At 38.9% G+C, this 24,944-nt stretch overlaps 1 protein-coding gene across 2 annotated transcripts in view; it reads right to left on the reverse strand.

Annotated features, from left to right (window-relative positions):
* LOC124156650 (GTP-binding protein Di-Ras2) overlaps positions 1-24,944 on the reverse strand; it is a 240,944-nt gene that overhangs the window by 19,745 nt on the left and 196,255 nt on the right. For both annotated transcript variants that reach the window (XM_046531315.1, XM_046531310.1), the window contains exon 3: positions 2,552-2,647. In XM_046531315.1, coding sequence (XP_046387271.1) covers positions 2,552-2,647 — 96 coding nt within the window. The remainder of the gene's footprint in view (positions 1-2,551; positions 2,648-24,944) is intronic.

Here is a 24,944-nt window from a genome sequence, read left to right on the forward strand (position 1 = left end):
ACGTATACAATGATCAATTTTTATTTGTGGGGTAGCGTAGAGTTTATCCCGTTCCATTTAATCAGGAAGGTTCTTATCACGGTTTTCCATGGCCATATATGGTTATTTTAAACTCTTATTATCTCCTACGACCCCCTTAACTCGCCTGAAATGTCTTTATTCCTCTAGCTTCATTCAAATAAGATGTTTAGGGAGAGAAATTTGAAATAAATCGTAAATTATGATATTAAAAACGAATGTTATATTATTTTTTTAGGTTCTTTAAAGAGATGTGTCCATACCTTCTTTGTTTGTTCGATTGATGGTCCATAGAAATCAAGAAAAAGAATTATTTGCTTCCTGAAATTAAGTACAAGATAACAACCAATCAAAGCACGCCAAAATACCCATTGAAAGTTCCGTGTAAAGAGAGGAATCCCTTTCATTGGTAAAATATTTAGACGTCAGTTATTAACACAAATTTCTCTATTATCTGGAAAATACTTTCTTAAAACGAAGCACAATATTTACGTGAATACGAGGAATGGGAGCAGCATCTCAAATGAAATTAATACGACCCGGCCCGTCCGGTTACAATTCAGACCCATGCCTGACTCTCAACTGATCGTGTTGAAGGTGGTTTGACTCATCCAAGTGTCTGATATCCTGAAGTATTGCAACTACCTAAACATGGGTGTCTCAACGGTGGCTCGACTCAGGCGCACTTCCGAGGTTGGAGAACATATAGGCTCTCGGAAGTGCCACAGGATAAGAATCTTCAATCGTTCATGGTGGATGAATGATAAAGGGATTGCAGTTAAGGGGAAGGAAGATTCAATCATCGGGATTTCGGACTTCGTGAAATTATTTCCCGAAAATGAGGAGTATATAAAAGTGTATCAGAACACCTCAATCACATGAAAGAAGAAAATCAACCAATCATAAATGAAAATAAGACAAAAATGATGAATCTGGTACTGTAGAAGGAAAAAGAATTGCTATTGGAGGGTAAATGAGAAAAGTTACAATTGGGTATCTTGGAACGGAAACCATTAAGTATTGGACATATGAAAAGAAACTAAGATGAGGATTATAACGTCCGCAGACGTTTGTATCAAATTTAATTTTTTGTGAAGCAAAATAGATATGAGACCTGGGAAAAGATTGGCTGAGCGTTTTTTTTTCTTTGGAGCTTTTCATTCCTTAGTTATGAGGCATTGATGCCATTGAAAAAAGTTATTGAACGGATCGATGTATGCGAGACAAGTATGTGGAGAAGAGTATTGACTATGAGCTTGAAAGAACGAGCGAGATAAATGAAGAGGTTTTGACCAGAGTGGGGGAGGATGGAGGACGGATCAGGGCTCTGGAAAGTAGGAGGCAAGAGTGGGCGGGGAATACGTCGGAAAGGGATTGCTCGATGCAGGAGGTGTTGGAATGAACGATGAATGGAAAATAATCGATGACTTAGATGAGGAGACCGTAGACGCAGATGAAGAAGAAGTTCTAAGACGGAGTTATCTGGAGGGACTATACTGAGGGCCCGCTATACAGCAGGCTACGAGTCATCATCATTGGTCAACAATCCTAAGATTGCTTTGACGAAACTCTCTCTACTCAATTTGGCGAGGCGTAGCGAGGGGGGAGGTCCGGGGGATCCGGATTCCCCCCTCTAAATATAAAAACACAATTTATTTCCTTCATAAAAGACAAAAAGATATTGAAAAATATGAATGTACAAAAGATTTCTTTGACAAACAAAGTTTTTTTATCGATTATTAAAAGTGTTAAAATTAGGTTAAAACCCTCTACTTAGTACCCTGGTTTTTAAAAAAATTTCCACCCTGGTTTTGAACTCCTTCGAACGAAATTCCTGTCTATCCCACTGCTTATCTTCTAGTCTATCCAAAAACTACCGGTGATATTAGCCATATTTATTATTAAAACTTAATATTATTTCCTAGGTTCCAATTTACTCGCCTGAAATGTCTTTAATCCTCTAACTTCAGTCAAATAATATATTTTGGGTGGGAAATTTGAAATAAATCATGCATTATGATTATACAAACGAATATTATACTGTTTTTAGGTTATTTACAGAGAACTCTTTTTACTTCTTCTATAATGCTATTTTTAGGTTATTTGCATAAATTTGTTCATAAGTCCTTTGCTTTTTTGATTAATACTTCATAAAAATCAAGCTATGAAATATTGTCTTCTTGAAATTAATTGCAAGATTACATACAATCAATGCATGCCAAATCATCTGTTGTAAGTTCCGTGAAAAGAGAGGAATCCTTTTCATCGTCAAAATATTTTGGTGTTATTTTTTTAAACACAAATTACTCTATCAGATGGCAAATACTTAAGGTGTAATCATTATATGCAAAAGGTAGAATTCATGCGCAAAAATATTGAGACACTCTTGATTTAAAAAAAATTGTATTGCTACCGATAAGGATAGAGTAAAGCTGCAATGAAAAAAGTTAGGTCATGATGGTGGCGTGTCCTCCATTGCGAACTACTGCTTGTTTGCATTGGAGTTCTACTGAAAAAAACACTGAAAACTCACCTTTGATATGCTAAGTCTCTGCATGGCTGGGAACTGATGTGATCCGGTCGTGTCCGTGATTTGAAGTGTGCAGATGTTCTTGTTACAGCTGATCACCTGTGAATGAATTTGGAACGAACAAATTAATTGTATGCTCGTGTAAAATGTACACATACACCAATACACTTTTATTATCAGCGTAATTATACCGATCATGTTACTCCCAAGCGTGATATAATCGGCTTATCGAACACGCTAGATTACTGGAAATACATAGGGGACAAGTAAAATTTGCCAAAAATAAATTTTATGATATGAATTTTAATTTAATTTTTAATAGGATTTTACATGAATTGCCATGAGAAAAAATTCCCTTGGACCGGGAATCGAACCGCGGACCTAAAGTCTTGTAAAATTAGTCTCGGTAAAATTATCATTAAACTTTAGGAGCTTGCATAGCGTACCGAATGAATTCTCTGTAATAGACTAGGTCCTCAAAATGTATGGTAAATATGGAACAACCTGGGAAATGTATTTTAAAATTTGGATCGTTTAATTGGTGTACGTCGTGAATCTAAGAGTTCTATGCAAACATGTAAGCATAATTGCGGCCGTCACAATTCTCATACAGTCATATCCCTATTATCTGCTTTGCAAAGATAAAAAAAACATTTTATGGCTCAATTTTTGCACTCCAATTAAATGTGACAAACCAAAAAAAATCCTTCAATTCAGTGAGGTATGTTTTCCTTGCATCTCTTCTACGCAGAAAACTTGCCAAGACTCTTCGTATTTTACACAATATTTAACAATAGGTCGTCAAGAATATTGATTCCCCTGGATTTCAACAAATTGCATATCTGAATCCTGAGATCTTATCGATGGTTTCACTGCGTACCACTATTTTCCCCGCGTAAGAAGCAACTTCTGCTGTAGTCGCATGTTAATTATTTCGACAATCGATTTTATGTTCTTAACAGTATACAAGTACTTTGCGCTTCTCATTACCTATCTATTTCAAATCCAAACCAGTTTCAAATCATTCAAACCATGTCTCATTCAAATCCCCTTCTCTCTCACTCCAAACCAGTTTCAGTATTTCCTGTTGTACAGTCTCTCTATAATCGGCAAATATACAATTTTTTTTCGAACCCTTATCCAAAAAAAGATACGACAAAACTATTGCCAATTCTTTTAGAGATGCAGAAAAGTTTCTCGGGTTTTCCACCGGTTGATATTCTCCATGTCTCCCGAAGTTTCGAGCAGCGACTTGCTTTTCACCCTCAGGGGTCTTCTGAATATCCCCTGAAGATCCCCTAAGTATGAACAGCAAGTCGCAGCTCGAAACGTCGGGAGACATGGAGAATATCAACCGGTGGAAAACCCGAGAAAATTTTCTGCACCTGATATGCCGGGAAAACCTAAGATCATACATCACTCTTTTAGAGAATCCACACTACAGGCATAAATTTATATTACTACGATATACGAGTATAAATTTCTTATCGCAAATCATCATCACTGGGCCTGTGATTGGTTTGACGTAGCTCTCCACTCAATTCTCCTATCAGCTAATATTACATCTAATCTGTCCGCCGACGATAGACTTCATCAGGCCATCTTGCCTCAAGATGTGACCTATAAGGTTGTTCCGTCTTCTTGTTAAGATCTTCATGAGGCTTCTCTTCTCTCCCACTCTTCTTAGGACTTCCTCGTTACTAACTCGGTCGATCCATTTGATCTCATCATTCTTCTGTAGCACCACATTTCGAAGGCCTCTACACTTGATTTCTCCGCGGCTGTCGTTGTCCATGTTTCACTACCGTTTGGAATCATACTCCAAAAATAAGTTCTGATAAACTCTTTCCTTACATCTATGTTTAAAATTCCTGCTGTAAGTATATATTTCTTTGAATGGAATGCTCTCTTAGCCTATTCTGCTGATAATTACTTTCTTTGTTCTGTCATAGCAAATCACTGATATAATAATTATAGAACGCCAACGGCCTCGAATACAAAGAGCGACCACCATAAGGGATTATTGTCTGCTTTCCTCTGTAATTCTTTTCGTACTTAATCTGAAAGGAATACTTACCCTAAGTGAAAAAAAGTAAATGGAGGAATGGAGCGAGTCAAGTGTCAACTAACTTCGAGAGCGATAACACGCGCTGGCGGGGAATCATTCCCTGCGAAATAAAATTTTATGCGTGTATTTTACGTCCTCCTTTTTAAGGACTTGAACTTAATGGGGGCTCAAAAATAGTCCATTATAAATAAGAGTGATTCATAGTGCAATAGCGCGGCGCGAAGCAAAGCCAGGCGGCAATACTCTAACACTGCAGCAAGATAAAAATCGACAATCGATCGGATGGAAAAGAATTTGATCTACTTTTCAAAACAGAATGTCTACTTCAATTAAAACGGAAATAGGGGTGAGGTAATCGATTTTAGATCAGAATCGAAATGGATATTCCAATCCCAATTTCCGAGTAAGCAGATTTTTTCGGGGATCGTCGCCATTTCACCAACTTGTCCACTTCTTCGTCCTTTTCTTCATTCCCTGTACATAATCGACATTAGCTACTAAGGTGAATGTAGTGATACCTCGAGATACGAGCTTAATTTGTTCCGTATCCTTGCTCGTATCTCAAATCATTTTTCCCCATAGAAAATAATTGAAATGCCATTAATTCGTTCCAGCCCCCGAAATACTACCCCAATTGTTTTTATTGCGTATTTTCGTATAAGAAAAAAGTTTTTATAAATGGAAAATATTGTATAAAAATATAAAAAGGGAATGCAATCGGAAAAAACTGGTTTCATAAAGTGTATTTGTATTTTGGTCACATAAATGAAACTTACACACAAATTAAATGCTACTGTATGCTTAATTTCAGTGCTTTTCTCTTCACTGGTGTTTGCCTTTTTCTCCGTGTGCAGCGCCGCAGTCGGCCGTTCCTCGTATCTATAATTTCGCTCGTATTTCAAAGCTAAACTTCGCTCTCTCCCCGTCTCGTATCTCATATATCTCGTACGTTAGGGCACTCGTTTCTCGATATACCACTCTATCCTTTGAACCGGGAATCGGTAATAGCTTTGGCCTACGGAAAGGGGTATTTTCACCGTTAGGGTAAGGATCAGTAGAGGACGGGTAGCTCAGCAGCCTCTTCAGTAAATACGTGTACCCATCATGTGTATCACGTGACTTGGGAAATTTACGCTTCAATGAGCACTTTTTGCACATGTCTTAATTTGTGGTCGACCTTTTTATCCACAGAATTGAGCTTATGCTCTTTCATCCAATGAATTTTAATCGATTAATTGATTCTTCTGGTAAAAGGCCGCTCCATGCCGGTGCTTCTACGTTCCATACAAATAGCCGCTATACATTTGAGGACAAGAAATTTTTCCAAGCGAATAGAGAGGTGCCATTTGGTCTATTGGGAAAATGTCATTTCTCTCTTGTTTGCGTTATTTGACGCCGTGGAATTAAAACTCGATGGAATAAAAACTCTATGCCTATGATGGAATAAAAATTCTATGCCTATCCTTTAGGATGCTGTTATCTTAGTGGAGATATTAAAAAAAATAATTTTGTACAAGGACGGAAAACGGTATAATTTCCATATTTTTAATTGCCTTTTCTATTGGGCAATGAAGTACGGCATTTAAAGAGGCATATTCTCCGGGATACTATTTATTTGATTTAAAACGGAACTAATGCATTTTTTCCACGCTCCCCTGCTTCATAAGAATTGCCCCAGAATATCATAGAACAATAGAAAAAAGTCAAATTTCGTTCAAGTCCCATTTGTTGAGAAATGTTTTTGACTCGAATACGTCTCATAGCTTTTAATTTTCTCTTTTAATTTGCTCTTTATTTGCGAGTATACTATCTAAAATTTGTCATATGAGTGCTTTGTTAATTTCCTAGGGAATGTGATCTATCATAGTTAGCCTGCGGTCGATTACTGCTCCGAGATATTTTGCATTTCAGTGCCATTCAATGGGATGTCACAGGCGACTGCCATTGTAAACGTTTGTGCCTTGTCGATGGAAGGGAACCACCTGTGACTTCTCTTGAGTCAATGAGAAGAAGATGAAGGGGTCATTTACGATGCCACCGTGTGGCCCGGTCCAGCGTGTCTTGATGGTACATTTAGGCCAGATCTAACTTTTTGGGGGTATTTTTACGTCATCGTCACGGGGAGCTCGATTCGTAATCCAATTTGTGTGCTTGTTGTTGCACTGGGTGCAAATCAGTGGCGTAAATAATGAGGGTGATCAGTCACACCCCAAAGGTAAACCAGAATATTTAGCAATATCAGTGGCGCCGACTCCACGGGGCCTGAGTGGGCCCAAGCCCCCTAAAAAATTCGTTATGGTTGAGAGGAATATATGTGTCAGGCTTCGATTTTCCCCGGAGTGTCCAAATATCGAGATTCGAGTTATCAGGGTTCTAATGTTGATCATATGAATCTTCTAAAATTCTGAAAAACCTAAAACTCACTACTTAAAAAATTTCCCGGGGCAAGATCCCCGGTTTGGGCCCCCCCAATATTTTTTGTAAGTCGGCATCCCTGAGCAATATTCATTGCTTGAATATAAGCTTTCAAAATCACCGCAGGTTTTTTGCTTAGTACAGTTCAGCGAAAGGTTTATAATAATGACTTTAAAAAGTTGAAATTTCAAATAGAGTAACTAAGATTAATATAACTTCGAGCCGTTGGCTTACATTTTGGATAAAATACACACACCACTTTCTAGAGGAATGTTATTAATTATTTGGGCGGTATGATTAGCGGCCAGCCGCGCGCTTTCAAAAATATCATAACTTGTGTTTTTCACAAGTCCAAATTAAAATTATATTTACGCCAATGCTGCGCATTACACAGGAAATGGGCTCGTCCGCTATTTTTAAAAATTATTGTCGATTCATGTGGTGTTCGTAAACTTAAAGAGAATATGCAAGGGGTCATTAAGTCAATTTAAAATCCAGTTTATTTGATGATTATTGCCACTTTCGATTCGCCCTCAGCAGTAGATACCTACTCTCAATCGACCGATGTGTCGGTATATATTCAAAGATCTAACCTCTGCAAAGAATGAATTGGAAGTCATGATCGATATGTAGCACCTCGAATAAGGGAAAAAAGTGGTAATGGAATGCAGCGACGTCAAAGTAGTCTTAAATAATTCTAAGGACGATAGGCTCAGCGAAGGGAAAACGATTTTTATACCTTCGGTCATTTGAGATCAGGCGTCTCAGGTATGTGCGATATTCGAGTCACTTCCTTAACTGTAAATGCTGCAACTCGTCAACATATCTGTGATTCGAAAGTGCGATTGCGATCACAGATATGAGTCGCGGACGAGAAGTGAGTCACACATATGTATAGTCGAAACGGTAGCAATAATAAAAATCCAGTCCGTCATGTCACTCCATAGTTACATGAATATGCCCAAACAGTAAGAGTCACGATATAATGTTTTGAATTCATGAGCGCACCAAGTTAGTTATCAATGTCTTGTGTGAAATTTAAAGCATAAGTTCGCATAATTTACCTAAAATGTAATTTATCCAGCAAATATCTAGAAACTCCTCGTGTGATCTGAAGAAGCCAGCTTTAAAGCCGGCGAAAATGTCGTCTACACAGTTGGAAACAGGCGTTGTTAATCTCGTAACCCTCTCCCAATGAATACCTAGAAATATTGACTTATTTCGTTAGCTTTTCTTCTTTTCTAACATTGTAATTGAATTTCTCCACCAAAATGTATTGTGTGTATTCTTTATTCTTTGCCATTGTATAAGTTTTTCTGGTCTTCGCTTATAAAAAAGGGCTGAAAACACTTGAATCAATGTAAAACCGGTGTGGGATTTTGGTGTTGTATTGTGCGTGCACATTGTTCGCGAAGGAATGTATCATATTGACATCATTATTACATTGGATAGTCTTTATTGCATCAGTGATCCGCTCAGGATGAGTTTGGTTGAATTTGTATTCTCTTCCTTTGTTTTTTATTTGTGGCGAGATTTTCAATTGCTAAGATCTATGCACAGTTATTTCCTCGTGAGTAAGAGGCTAACGAAACTAATTGAATTGAATTATTATTAGTGTTTTCGACTCTTTTTTACTTTCTTAGCTGGTTTACAACTACAGGAAATATTCACTTACCCTGATGATAATTTGAATTTGGCTCAGATCTTAAGGAAGAGAATTCTCCCTATCCTCCATCGTCCGATCATTCGAGAACCACGAATTTCCTCACAATCTGTTAAGTCTGTAGTGAAACAGCTTTTTGCCCGATATTAGCCAGGTGTTGTTATATTCCCATGTTTTCGAATTCTTTTTTGAACCTTTATATAACTCTCCCTCCGCAGAGATTATTATTATGGGTGAATACTGACTTCTTTCAATTATCATATATTTTTAATTTCACTGACCAAATTTTGATATTTTTGGATTTTCTCTCTTTCCGTGGACTTAACGTTATGATTCAGTGACTCCGCTGCCACAACTATATTTGCTTTTTGTTCTGATTTGTGGATCTTTATAATATCAGGCCTGATGTAATCTATTGTTACTATTATTATAATTAAACCACAGGTATCATATTAATTTCTAATTCAGATAAGCGTCGAAGGCATAATGCACGCACTCTCGCACGTCGATGGCACGCAGTCAGACCGAACCTCTGACTGATTCCTTCGACAGCAGTGAGTATCGTGATTAGAGTACCAGTTGGTGGCAGTGCTAGAGTCGCAGCATGTGGTAGCAGTTAAAACACCATCAAAGTGACATCAAATCTTCATTCACAGGCTAAGATTGCTTCTTTTCAGCACCTGTGATGCAATCTCAGTGAGAGAGATATCTTCATTCGCATTACACCCACCCAATTGGTCTTTTGCCGTGAGGCATCAATCGTTTTAAGGCCTCGATACATGAACATGCGCGAGTTAAAGAGGATAACCTCCGTCCGTGTTGTTTATTGGTGACTCGCGATAAACGCATGTTGTCATGGTGAAGTCATCTCCGGATTTCTACCAGTTTGAATCATAATATGTCCAACCGACCGAATAATAATCCGACCGCACCTTGAATATGCAGCGAGCATATGGGATGCGGCGCAGAAAGACTTTATCCGTGAACTGGATAAAATTCAAAGGAAAGCTGCGCAATTTATCATAAACAGCAACGGGAGTTCATAAAACGGTACGAAGATGTCAAGCAAATCAAGCTGGGAGCCGCTGGAGACTCGAAGGCTGCTCGCTAGGCTTAGATGGCTTGAACAATTGAGAATAGATATCTTTAGGAGCAACACGGAGAACATCGCCTTTGAGCCCCAATTTTTTCCAGGTCCCACGGAAGCAATAAATTAAGAGAGATTTTTTGCCGAACGGAAAGACGTGTGAATTCCTTTTTTCTCCGAGCCAGAAAGGACTTACATGAATGATAGTCGTAACTTTGTTTGAGCACTTGCTTTTTATATTAAACTGCTGGTGTCCTAACACCCCACGCCACACTCCTTTTTTGGCGATTTACAGGGTAGTATGTATATGTAGATGTATGCGTGATAAGGAACGTTTTGATGGACGACTCCTGCGTCATTATAAGGGTGACTGAATTTAATCACCCTGGTGGTATGCCTACAGGTTATCATAAAAGGTGGGATTTTGAACATGGTTTGAATGAAAACAGAATTACTTAGAGTTTCTGTTTTTTCATTTTTAGAATCTGTCGTCTCAAACAGTGCTTTTACATAATTTATATTTATTATGTCCGCCCTTAGTCGCTCAAAATGTACCAATGATACTCAACTTCTGTCCAAACGTTAGTTAACTTTTCTTTGTTAATGGTTGTCATTGCTATAATAATCCTGTTCATCAAGTGGTTTAGGTAGCGAATATTTTGTCTTTAAACAACGCTTGTGGTTTAGGTAGCGAATATTTTGTTATAAACAACGCACCCCTACAAGAATCAAACATCTTGAAATTTCCATGTTATCTCCCTAATAATTATTGAAGCCGAACTCTCTAACAACTCTGTGCAATGATTCAAACTGGTGGAAATTCCGAAAAGTCTTCACCAAAATAATTCGCTAAGAAAGAATTACATCATGAAATTTTCATGGTACGTGAGGATTTAGCCTGACCAACATTTACCTGTAACTCAAATAAAAAATATTGCATCTGAGAAAATAATTTTAGGGTAAAAATTATCGAATTTGATGAACAGGGAAATGTTGACAACGGTCTTCTTTTTCATAAAAGATGAAAAATTCCAGATGATTGGATAAGTTTTAAGTGGTTTACCAAAGTGAACAGCAAAATGCACAGCGTAACCACTCAATTTTTTTAAGTACGACGGTAAACTTAATAATAAAGTCTGTTATGAATATGTATCCAAGTAGCTTTGATGCTTGTGAATATACTAGGTTGTTGGCTACGCTCTATTTTCAAAGAAAGACCTCCTTTAATTTGTCTACCAATTAATTAAGAAATACTACAAGGTCTCCTAAGTCGTTGCGTCGCCGCATGAAGTGATAGGCGCAATCCGCCAACACCACCGTGTTCCTTGGTTCCTCCACTACCACTCTCGACGCCGCGAAGCATTGTCGACCGCTCATTGTAGGCATAGCAGCCGTCTCCATGGAGCTTCCCCTCACATCCCCGACCACATATCCACTGCCAGGTGTGTGCCCAAACACATCCCCGAAGACCACTGGAGGCAGCGCGTGGAATGTGCGGAAGAAGTTGTGCGCCGTTTTGAAGAGGAAGGAGATGATTTTTGGACTCTGTCGCCCAGTGATTTCTATACTTCAATCGTCCTTAAGAAACGTCCTAAAGAAAACACCTGGGAGGGATGGCGTTTGCGACGGACAACAAGATGCAAGAGGAGGTCAACGGACGGAAGCTGGTATGACGACGGGATTCGAAAGTTCATCTTGCGGATGAGGAAAGTCATCGAGCGCCAGGGTGACTACATTGGAAAATAGCCGAAGCCATGACCTTTCCAACGATATATCTAACAATTTAAATGAACGTCTTATTTAATGACAAAAAATTGGAGACCTTACTTTTAAGTTTACCCTCGTACTACTGAATGAAAGAAAATAGAACCTGTTCTAATTTGGTTCACGAAATCGTAGATTCTCCGTTCTGGGCCACCAATAGGCCTTAAAAATTCAGCTTTCAACTAAAAATAATTCATGGTATTTATAGAGGACCCATTTTTTCTGCGAATGATTTACTCTGGCATAGCCTGGAATAGTGAGGAACATTAGAAAATCTGCTTATAAGGCCGGGAAATTCTTCAGTAAGTGTGGCAGATATTGGGATGGCAAGTGCTCGCTAATCTCTTGTCTAGGCATTTGACGCTCAATCGTCAGCTTCATGTAATTCTCCATAAAATTCGACTGACAATTCGAGAACTGATCTTTTGTCCATTGCTTGATTGAAATGAGCATTGAAAATGTATGGAATATTTTGCTCTGATCAGATATACAATCTATTTATTATATTGATCTCTTATTGTTGCATTTGTCCAATGATAATCGATTCATTAACAAAATATTTATCTTTATAATATCTCTGTACGTATGAAATCTTGTGGCTCCGAAATGTATACTTCTCCTTTTTTGTTTCCTAGACTTGGCTGAAGACATCCCGAGAAGCATTCATTTTACAGTTAAAGGCGTTGTTTGCATTCATAAAACGTTTTTGTCTCTATTATGTGATGTTATATATTGACGCGATAGTTTGTATTTTATAAGCATTTTCAAACTTAATTGAAAAATTTTCCTCTTACGTTCTAACGTACATGTAAGGATTAGGAAGAGAACTTTAGCCAACCTAGGGAGTCCAAAAACGATTTCGTTCCAATTTACACAAGAGAAGCTGCTTAGACCATGCGATTTGAATTAATCACATTCGAAAATTTGTACCAAATTTGGGCCATGGTCACAACTTGATTCATTTTACTAATAAATGTATCTTATTCGAGGAAGGCGTTCAATTTTTAAGAAGGTGGAATGAAAAATGAACGAGGAATTCATTCAAAATACTTTTTTGTCTCTTAGTTTCAAATTACGTTTTAAGTGAAAAACATTGAAGGCTCGAATGGAAGACCACATGCGCACCATTCAGCTGGGACAACCATTGAAGTCGGCGGTGGTGGAACATGCAGCCACGGGACACACAATTAACTTTCAAAATGCCAAAACGATCGCCCTGGTGAAAAACTTGAAACCCGGGCTAATCTGCGAGGTGTTAGAAATTAGGCAATGCGACCAGAACTTCAATAGAGACTGCGGCTTACAAATCAGGCACGCGTGGGATCCTGAAGTCACATGAAAATAGAATGACAACCCCTTCACACCCTCCCCCTTCAACCTTCTTCCCTCCATGAACCCTAATAAATACCCTCCACGAAAAACTATCCATGTTCCCTCAGAAAAAGTGACCAGCAACGGCCACGAAGCGTTGGCCAACGAACCCAAGAAGTACGCGGGGTTCACCCAAGAAACATCATCCACCGCTGCAATGACCAGCCAAAGGTGCGACGAAGGAATCAAAATTTGGCTCAATTAGAAATACCAATCTTGGTACGTTTGACTACTTGGCCTTTTTTGAGTTCTCCGACCGCTGAGTATTTTATGGTCGATAGAAAGGTATTCGTTTAAAAAAATAGCGCCTGTACCTTATTCGCTCAGAGATTTTGAGAGCAATTTGTAGTCTTCATTTCAATACAAACCATTGTGGAAATTGAAAATGTGTGTCATTGTGGAAAAAGATCACATGGTGGTGTTTCGGCGTTCTAAAATAATTGAATGACTTGAACGAATGTTCGTATTAATAAATCATAATAGGATAAATTTTCGGGTCGCTCATGGCTCAATGTTGGGAACTCTCCAAAGGTTTAATACTGACGTTGACTCCTTGTAGGGAAGTCGTATTTCCCTGAAAACTGGACGCGGATTATTAGCTTAATGTGCTGGCAGGATCACTGCCAACTGTCACGCCACATCGTGAGTAGTAATGGCTTCTGGCTTGTGAGTGGTTATTACAGTATGTCGCCATACACTCTCATAATTACCTTGTAACCTTGTATGGCAGAAAATTCTATTTTGTTAGATTTGTTTCTTTTCTTGACCTCTATTTATTAATGATCAAAAGTTCATGTAGTTTAGGCCAAATGATGCAAAAGTGTTTTGCCGACGTTTCGGTTTATTTGTAAACAATTCTCAGGGCTTTAAATGAAAAAATAAGTGTACAATATTGATGCATAAATGAAAGGTTACACACAATATTTTTTACAATAATATAATTAAAAAACTGTGAGCGTCTAGTTATTGAAAAATGAAAAAAAAAACACTTCTGTTAAACAAAACGTTCCTGCTCCAATTTCTGTTGACTCCTTTATTTGACATTTTATCATATAAAAGCCTCATTTGATAAATTAGACTCGGTTTTTGGCCCTAAGTTTCCACGCCATATACTGGTCTTTAACTATAGGAAATGATAACAGATGGCGTTATTTTCTTATTTCAAGGTGAAGAGGTGGAGGGAGAGAGGGAATTGAAATAGGATGGGGGAGGCAAGGAAATTTTTACGGGTTTCATGCATTACTTAAAATCCCGATTCTCTATTTAGATTAAATTTAATATCGCTTTCGATGTCTCCAATTGGAATGAGTAAGGGCTTCGAATTTCTCACCATAACGATGACTCTTGATCAGAGGTCTCCAAAATTCTCAAAATGAGGGCCACATTACATATTTCCCACATTTGTGCGGGTCGCAGGAATAAAAATAAAAAATAAAACAAATTAGTGCCAGTAATTTAATTTCCTCAAAAATTAGGGCATAAAAATGAAAAAAAAATATCTTGTAGGAAAGGATTCCCGCTTTTAGTTTTATGCAACCAAATTAGTGTAACATATGATACTGTCGTTTTGATTTTAAAATTTCATTAAAATCAGGTTCCAGATTATATAAGCTAATTGTAAGAATTAATTTCAAATGATGATCAGAAAACTTTCAAGGCCAACACAGGGATTTGTTTGGCGGGCCGGGTGTGGCCCGCGGGCCATAATTAGGAGACCCCTGCTCTAGATTTATCAGCGTCGACCGCGCGTCCTGCGTCCTCGTGCTCAGCTACACCAGACCTACTGAATCGAAGTCAAATAAATGGCTCATATGGGCTCTTCGATTCGCATTTTGACTGTTCATCCAGTTTTCCCAATATACATATATAATGTATTGAGCAGCTTAGAGGAATTTCAATTGAGCAAAAGAACCGCATTTTCTATGAAAATATTTATGCCATCATGGAAGGAAGACAACTACCACTCATCATTAAGTCACATGGCACGAATTTGGATGAACTAATTCGAGTACGACTGTTTGTGGATTTTGCATTCCCTCATTTAGATGTAGACTCAGAGATGTACAGTGTACAGACCCAGTGGCGTAGTCAGGAATTTAGTTCGGGGGGAGGGAGGGGGGCGGTGCAAAACCAGGGGGAAAATTTTTCGAAAAACGGTGTACTAAGTAATGGATCTAGCGATGTGATCGATGGATTTTTCTTCCTCATAGGAAAACCCACTAAAATTGCTGGCACATTAATTGCGTATGCTTGGTTTCGCTAATAGTAGGACCCGCCCGCCTTTGTGACGGTGCGGGATTCCTCGTCCCATCCCTCCCTTCCCTAACCACTCCCAGGAGGCGTCGTCGGGCTCCTATCGCGGCGGTGCCTCCTTCCTTGTTCCTTCCCGTCCTTCCCCTTCTGGGTGCAGAGGAAAAAAGCTCGCGCTTATAGTCCCTGCCCCAGGAGTGTTACCTTGCGAGCCCTCCCTGGAGTCTCGTTTCCATTGTACTTAGTAATGGGTGTTATTTAATATATGGGTTTTATATAATTTTAACGCTTTTCACAATCGAAAAAACTTAATTTGTTGAGGAAATGTTTTTTTAAATTCATGATTTTCAATATTTTGTTTTCTTTTATTAAGGAAAATAATTGTGTTTTTATATTTCGGGGGGGATCCGGACCACCTAACTACGCCACTGTACAGACCGTAATACTGTCTGTCGCACTTGCATTTAGAAGTCCTGGGGAATCACGGAAAATACGCTTCCAATGAAATTATCTTATCAGATTTGAATAAAGTTAAGCATTGTATCTTGTCGTATGGTTCAATTTATGCGATTAATAATTAAATTATAAATATTTATGCGCTACGGAAATACTTAGTATCATTAGCAGGCGGTATTTAAGGTCATTGTAATATAAGAAAACAAACATTTTGGTCGCTTCCCACATTATTCTTATGGTATAGTACATCTCGGAGGCCTAAGGTATAGTTTCGTGATTGCATGCCATGTGATACTCCCGTTCTATATTCACCTTTACTGGAAGTTTGAGAAATCGCCTGACGGGAAGATATCTGGAGACCTGTGCCTCCTCATTCCACTACTTATCTCCCTCATCCAAGGTGCTTGCTAATCGCTCGCTCCTACAAAAACACACTCCCTTCCGTGAATCACGCAGACCAACTTCCCCCTCTACCTCCTCTTCCGCTCCTATCCCTTGCCCTTTCGCAATCGTAAGAGAAGCATCTCATTCCGAACTTTAGTCTGATGCTGAGTATAAAGAACGGTCGTCTACTCCTTCATAGTGGTCAGTGATTATCTGAACTGCACTAACTAGTTGCATATTTCATCTAAATCTGCAGACTGCCCCGAAATCACCAGACATTGATCTCATACCAGCTCGGGTATTTAAGAAAGCAGCATCAGAACAGCGCTTTACTTGAAGACAGAGTGTGAAAAATCCTTGAGAGAACACGTAGACCCTTAAGATTGGAGAACAGCAAACGTCACGCCTATATTTTAAGGCGTTGATAGGGAAAAGCCTAGTAATTACAGGCTTATACCTCTTACGGTTAATGTCGCTCTCGTGGGGACTACCGATGGTCAGTCGCCCTAATGAGGGTTCAACCTCGACTCCGAGCCTAATCCGACCCTTTCCCGGGGTCCGAGCTCGCGACGGATGGACCCAAAACACCGGGAGGGCCCCCACCCATGTGGGCCACGTGTAGTACAATTTTGATTTTATAGTTCCTCTCGTGCTATCAACAATTTATTGCCTTTATCGTCTTCTTGATGACACCAGAAATACGGTCCTTTTTTGATCGTCTTTCTACGATGATTTTCAAGAATTTTGTCCAATGTGCGCTAAAAGTCCCCTTTTGACTTGGCAACGCTGCAGCCATCAACTTTGGGATGGGATAGGAAAGCCCTCTCGCTCGACGCTCAACAATGGCAAACCCTGTTCTGACCTGGGAATTGGAAAGTTGCAAAGAATTGAAAATTGCATGCTAACAAATACGTCCACATTCATGCAAAGGAAAAACTTGCCAACTGCTCATACAGACAAGATGAGAAGGCATAAAGGCCGCTTTACACGGTGAATTTTCATTGGAAAGATCATTCGAAATAAATTCATTCGTCTTTCGGTGGGTTATGACGTACTAAGTAGAGATTAGAACGGTACGAATTGATAGCGGAAAACCACTTTCATAAATCGTGCGTTTTGTGAACTCGTAACGAAGTACATAAGTTAAAATAAGTTGTTTTCGCTGAAGGGCAACGATCATTCTGCTTCAAGATAGTGCACTCTAGAACATGATCACAAGGAAACTTACTCTTCAAATGACCATATCATTTATATTATTCACGGAATCATTCAAGCAAATTGGGAAATGCTTGAAATTTAATTCTTATGTTTACCTTCAATGATGAGAGATAGGCAATATTGTGATTTCATAGGGGAGCCAAGATAACGTAACGGCTCATTTTCGTTCTACTGTGTTCACCGAATAAACAGAGATTTTGTCATTAATTGGGGCTCTCAACCCAAACTTCAGCGCTCATCTCATGTAATATATTTTAATAATTGTAAATTACACAAAATATTGGAGCAATCGAGGAGAAAAACGACGTTTTTATTCATTGAATATCCCGAATGTCATTTCCGAATTACCCATTTTAGACAATTGATGTTTGTGAATTTATGTTCTCTCAAAGTACATATTATTATTTGAGCTTTGCATATGGTTACTTTGCTTCCAAAATTTTAAATATGATCTTAAAATTCCGAGGTGTATGCCAACGGCAAGGTGGACGCCGTGCGCTCATATCATTCACGGAAATCATTCAAGCAACCATAAACTTGGATTTGTAAAAAGAATTCTCGGTAAATGCCCAAAAAAGGTGAAAGAAATAAGCTACCTGACTCTAGTGAGGCCTCACTTGGAATATGCTCCTAGCGTGTGGGACCCTTACGAGGTAGGACTAACAGGTGAAATTAATCGAGTACAGCGCAGGGCGGCCAGATTTGTGATGAGTTGTTACGACAAAAAGTGCAGCGTTTCAAGTATGTTAAACGAGTTAGGATGGGAATCTTTACAGGAGCGTAGATCGAAGTATAGGCTTAACTTACTTAGGAAACTCGAAGATAATATTTTCTCAGACGACGTGAAGCATATCCTTCGTTTACCATCGTACTATAGTTGACGCGATCATGAGAAAAAAATAAAAGAAATAGACTGCAAAACAGAGAGATTTAAAATGTCATTCTTCCCTCGTGCTATTAAGGATAGCAATGTTGTCTCAATTGAAAGCATTAATGGCAACGCTCGCTAGGATCACCCATTGCATGTTTTTCGTAGTTCTAACCTTGCATGTATTTTCTCTAGGAATTACTAACCATTAGCAATTTTTTAATGAATAAGCATGTATATTTTTTAGTGTGCGTAATATTTCTTTGACTGTGTGGTGTGCATGTGGCAATCCTCTTGCATGCTGCATGTTGGTGATTGATCACCCCCTGCCAAACACCCTATAGGTGGCTCGCAGGGTATAATGTAGATGTAGATGTAGAAGCAAATTAGAACAGGCCTAAAATTTTCCTCAAATGATCATTCGATCGCAGGAAATTTCCGTTACACACGGTTAATGATGGTCATTCGAAAGATCATTAGAATGATCTTGCGAAATAAAATTCACCGTGTTAAGCGGCCTTAAAAAAAGGAAAATTTCTGAAACATGAATTAAGGAATTCATAAGTCAGTAGGATACACAACAAGTCAACCTATTAGTAAATTCTAGATCTACACCTAGCACCATTGTGTTTGGCAGGGGGCGACTAATCTTCAACATGCAGCAGTGAAGACGAAACTCCAGTAAGTGTAAACCTAAAAAGAAAAACAAAACATGCAGAGAGTCGTCCGAGGGAGTGACGCGAATAATTCTAGTAATTGAGACACCATTGCTATTGTTGATAGTACGAGGGAAGAATAACGATTTCAATATCTCTGATTTGGTGTCTATTACTACCGAGTCGTCCGAAAATAATCGTAGCCTACTGTGTACTACTTCGCCAGTGTCGTTCATGTAAAGAAGGCATATGAGTGGGCCAATGACACCACCCTGGGGACGCCACCCTGGGGACGCCAGAAATGACCTCAACCTTATTGAAGACTACACCATCTAATACTACTCTTTGGACGCGGTCGTTCAAAAGCTCTCTTATCCAGGAAATGACATCATCATCAGATCATCTAGGCCATAAGATTTCAGTTTTATTATTAACTTCCCGTGGTGTACTTTATCAAATGCTATTTTGAAATCAAGAAAAATCGAGTCTACTATTTTGACTGTGAATTACCACTGTAATAAGGGATATAGCTGAAACGAGCAGAGAACTACCACTGTGAAGAACACGAACTCTCAATCACAGATATATATTTTACATATTTCACCAATTTTGCGTAGTCCGATACGACGAAACAGTATTTCACCGGGAAAATGTACGGATTTTACGAACGGACGACATGTACTAAAGATCACGAGTGAAGGAACGTAAAACAGGACAGAGGACCGTGCGATAATTGTAATATTACTCCAAGAACATTCACACAGTGTGAGACGACTGACAGTAGGATAAGTAAACACAACCCCATGATAAAAATTTTCTTGATCACATGTTACACACACATAACGTCAATGTTGGATTTTCAAAATCAAATAAACAGCATAGCATCCAAGTATCCTATAAGAAACTTGATTGTGGGTGGAGATTTCAACGTACCTTCTATAGATTGGGAGACTTATAGCTTCATTCCTGGTGGGAGGGATAAATAGATCTGAGAGGCTTTAATACAAACTTTTACATCTATATCATTGTTTCAAATAGTATCCGCACCAAACAGAGGAGAAAATATTCTTGATTTATTAGCGACAAATATACCACATCAGGTAGTAAACGTTGGCACTGTCGAAGGAATAAGTGACCATCGGGTAGTAACTGCAAAATTTCTCTAAATACCGCTGTAAACTTTAAAAAAGAGCGTAAAGTTTTCATTTTTAAAAGAGCGGATTTTGATGGGTTTAAGAGTCATCTGAAAAATGCTTTCCCCGAGTTTCAAGAATCAGTATTAAAGTTAAATGTAGAGAATACTTGGAAAGCTTTTCTTTCGCTCGTAACTTCGGGAATAAATACCTACATCCCTAGTAAAATAGTAAAAGAAGGCAGCGAACCGAAATGGTACGACGCGGAAGTGAGAAAATCATTGAGGCGACAGAGAGCGTGTCATGCTAAAATGAAAAAAGTCAGCACGGATTTATCCGCTAATGAACGCGAGCTAATAATTAAAAAATATAGGTTGACTAAAGCCGCCACGAAGGAAGCGTTCAGGAATGCGTTCACGAATTTTAAAAGAAAAGCACTAGTAGAGCAGTTACAGGATAACCCAAAAGCATTTTGATCATATGCTAGGGAAGTTCAAGGTAAACGATCTACCGCATGTTCGCTGAGAAACGACAATGGAGATGTGTTGACAAGCAGTTACGATAAAGCCAATTTATTAAATTCCTACTTTAAGAGCGTGTTTACGGAGCCTTCTGAAAACTCACCCGAGACCGATGACAATCCCAGTATACATAAGATGCCAGCTATTGACATTAGTACGCTCGGAATAGAAAATATATTGAAATCGCTTAGTCCAAATAAATCACCTGGTCCAGACGAAATCCCTTCTCGCGTATATAAAGAACTAACCTCAGAAATTGCCCCCTACTTGCAGTTAATATTCAGTAAATCCATCAAGCAACACGAAGTACCTAATGACTGGAAAATTGCTAATGTAACGCCAATGTTTAAAAGTGGAGACAAGGAACAGCCATCTAATGACAGGCCGATATCTTTAACGTCCATCTCTTGGAAAGTCCTTGAACACATCGTAGTCAGCTCGGTAATGAAACACCTAGACGCGCAAAACTTATAAACGGGAACTCAACATGGATTCAGGAAAAGCAGATCGTGCGAAACTCAGTTAGCGCTTTTCGCCCACGGTATTTTAGTCTCCGGGGAAGACAACATTCCAGTAGACGCGATTTTTCTTGATTTAAAAAACGCATTTGATAAATTACCTCACGGAAAGTTAATAATAAAACTGAAATCTTATGGTCTAGACGAAGATGTCATTTCCTGGTTTAGAGAATTTTTGAGCGACCGCGTCCAAAGAGTAGTATTAGACGGTGCAGTCTCCAATGAGGTTAGAGTCACTTCTGGCGTTCCACAGGGTAGTGTCATTGGCCCACTCCTATTCCTTCTTTATATAAACGACATTGGCGAAGTAGTGCGGAGTAAGTTGCGATTATTTGCAGACGACGCTGTAGTTTACAGAGAAATCCGTTGAAGCAAAGATATGGATGAACTAACGAATGACCTTGCTGCTATCCAAGCTTGGTGCGATTCTTGGCAGTTAGAATTAAATTTGGAAAAATGCGTCGTAATGAATTTCTGGAAGAAGAATAACTCCCTATAGCGTAACTATATCATTTGGGGCACCCAGTTAAAGGCAGTTGAATCCGTGAAATATCTTGGTGTTAGACTCAATAATGATCTATCGTGGAATAAACATATTCGAGAAATAACCGGTCAAACTAATCGTAAAATGGTTTTTTTTAAAGAATATTAGGTAAATGCGACGACAAAGTGAGAGAAATTAGCTACTTTTCCCTCGTTAGACCACATTTGGAATACGCTGCCAGTGTTTGGGACCCTCATGAAAAAGGCTTAATAACAGAGTTAGAACGCGTGCAAAGAAGAGCTGCCAGGTATGTGAAAGGTCGTTCCGATAGTCTTGTTAGTGTAACTGACCTCTTACATAAACTCGGATGGGAATCTCTGTCGGACCGTAGATTGAAAAATAGACTAAACCTTTTAGATAAATTCAAGAGCAGTGTCTTTTCTGATGAAGTTAACCATAGATTGCGGACGCCAACGTACTACGGAAGATCAGATCATATAAATAAAATAAGAGAGATAGATTGCAGAACAGACAGATTTCGAATGTCATTTTTTCCACGATCAATAAGAGATTATAATGGCAGCAATAGAACTCGTAAATAGATTGCATGACTTGTAGAGTAGCCTACTAACCTATGTAAAACTTAATGCATGTTTCTGAATTTCTATTCTATATTCTATTTCTAACAGCATATAGTAGTACTTATAGTTTGTTATTATACGGGACGTTTTTTGGACGGTGTGGTGTGCATGTAGGAGTCCAAGTGCGTGCTGCATGCTGGTGATTGATCACCCCCTGCCAAACACCCTAGAGGTGGCTCGCAGAGTATTATGTAGATGTAGATTTAGATGTTACTCATGAAAATCGCCAAAATCCCAATCTTGATGGCAGGACACAAATAATAATGCCTAGTAGTATCAATTGTTTAATTAAATTAGTTATGTAAAAGAATTTATATATATATATTAATAATTAATTAATAAAGATTCAGTTACACATTCAAACATTTTCAAAACAGTCAGACATTCTGTCTAGAACGTTGGTTACCAAATGGGGTCCATCTGGGGGACCCCAGCGGAGTAACTAGATATATACGTTGCAGGAGGATGAGGAAGATTAGTGGGGGTAACCCCCCCCCCCTCCCATGAAATGGGGAGTTCAGGAAAATATTTGAAAAATTACATGCCTGAAAAAGCATTTTCATCATTTTGGCGCTTATAATTTATTTTTAAACAGAGGCAGTTATTATGTATCCAATCCAAACAAAATTTTTAATAATTTTTTGATTTCTCTGAAGCTTTGAGGGGATACATCCGCTCATCTCCCCATAGTTACGCCTCTGTGGTACCCCATTCGTATTTTAATTGATACAGCTTCCAAATAAACGTAATTTTGATCCTACTTTGGCCAATAATACGGATTTTAAAAGTTGTTCACAAACCTGGAGATACATAAGCGTGAAAATTTATTATGGTATAAACGATCACAAGGATAAGGTTTGAGAAATTAACTGCAAAACCGAAATATTTTAGATGTTTTTCCCGCGTGCAATAAGGAATCATATACTACTTAACTTAGGCAATTTTCCAGTTATTAGGTACTTCGTGTTCCTTGTTGGATTTACTGAATATTGACTGCAAGTAGAGGGAAATTTCTGTGGCTAGTTCTTTATACAAGCGAGAAGGGATTTTGTCTGGACCCGAGGATTTACTAGGGCCCGTATGTTTTCAACCTCCAATGGTTCATGAACAGAAGACGAAGTGATTGATTAAAAATTATTTCATAGCTAAATGTTGAGTAAAATTGTGGTATCCTGTCGACAGAATCGTCTCGGCTATTAAGGATATATCGAGCCTGTGGACGAGCTTTACTATACTTTTTCATAGGTTGTTGCCGCCAATGACTTGCTGCGAATTTTGCCTTTCCCTTGAAGCTCATCGCCCGTTTGAAAACGCTTCCCTCCTAGCCAATTCTTCATTTCAGCGTAAATATGAAGTCACACGGCGCTATGTCGACATTGAACGGGTGCTCGAAAACGTCCCATTGAAATTGCTGAAGGAGCTATTGGGCTGCATCAGCTCTGAGGTGACGGGCATTGTCAAGGATCAGAACAAATAGATTACATGACTTTGTAGTGTATTCTAAATTTTGGGGCCCTACGTAACAATTACTTTTCACCACTAAAACCCGTTATCCATTTTCGTCATTCATTCTGAGAAAGCCCAGTAAGTACATTCAAAAAGCGTGGGTAGCTGTGGATACGGATAAAAATTACTTCATGAATGCTTTTTCCTTATCTTGGAAAATATCATCTCTGGCCAAATGATATGCGTCCCGGATGCCATGTGGTAATATAGTTGATTTCCACCTATTTATGAAAAAGAAGGATTATAACTTGTTCATTTACTTCTCTTTACCTTGCAGAGACTGAAGAGTAACCTTACTAGTTTATTTGGAATTATCAACAGATCGAGAGGGAAGATCCCGACTGAAATCAAAACCTGTCGGTTGCAGCTACACAAAGCAAAAATTCAGAAATAGGATCATATCACATTCGTAATACTGCAAGCAGTTGTGCCGACTCCATGGGGCCTGAGGGGGCCCGAGACCCCTCAAAAATTCGGTATGGGTGTGAGAAAAAAATGTGTCAGCCTTTTGATTTTCCCCGGAGTGTCCAGATATCGAGATTAAAGTTATCACTGTTCTAATGTTGATCATATGAGTCTTCTATAATGCTTAAAAAATATAAAACTCAATACTTATAAAATTTCCTCGGGCAATATCCCTGGTTTGGGCCCCCCCAATATTTTTCCTAAGTCGGCATCCCTGATTGCAAGGCAAGGAAACTAAAAAATCTCCTTATACGACCAAGTGTGACCGTTAATTTAGGTACTAAACGTAAACCAGAGACTATTAATTCATAATGAAAATGAAATCGAAGAATGTAAAGTAGACCAAATGTCGAGGCTTCTGCTCATTATATCCAAACACGCCAGGACACGAATAAAGCTGAAAGTCTCCCATTCCATATAAATTATGTTAAAATCTCCGCCTACATTCAAGTTAGTAAGCATAAAATTTTCCAAATCCAAGGTCAGGGCACAGTTTGGCATTCTTGGCTGTCGGACGCTTTGGGCCCGATAGGGCTTTCTCACCTCACCCCACTGATGATGGCTGCGCCGTTGCCAAGTCAAAAGGGGACTTTTAGCGCACATTGGACAAAATTCTTGAAAATCATCGTAGAAAGACGATCAAAAAAGGACCGTATTTTTGGTGTCATCAAGAAGACGATAAAGGCAATAAATTGTTGATAGCACGAGAGGAACTATAAAATCAAAATTGTACTACACGTGGCCCACATGGGTGGGGGCCCTCCCGGTGTTTTGGGTCCATCCGTCGCGAGCTCGGACCCCGGGAAAGGGTCGGATTAGGCTCGAAGTCGAGGGTGAACCCTCATTAGGGCGACTGACCATCGGTAGTCCCCACGAGAGCGACATTAACCCCTCTTACTTCCACTTCTTCAAAATTGTGGAACATATC

The sequence above is a fragment of the Ischnura elegans genome, chromosome 1 (genome assembly GCF_921293095.1).
Source record: "Ischnura elegans chromosome 1, ioIscEleg1.1, whole genome shotgun sequence".
NCBI classification, from domain to species: Eukaryota; Metazoa; Arthropoda; class Insecta; order Odonata; family Coenagrionidae; genus Ischnura; species Ischnura elegans.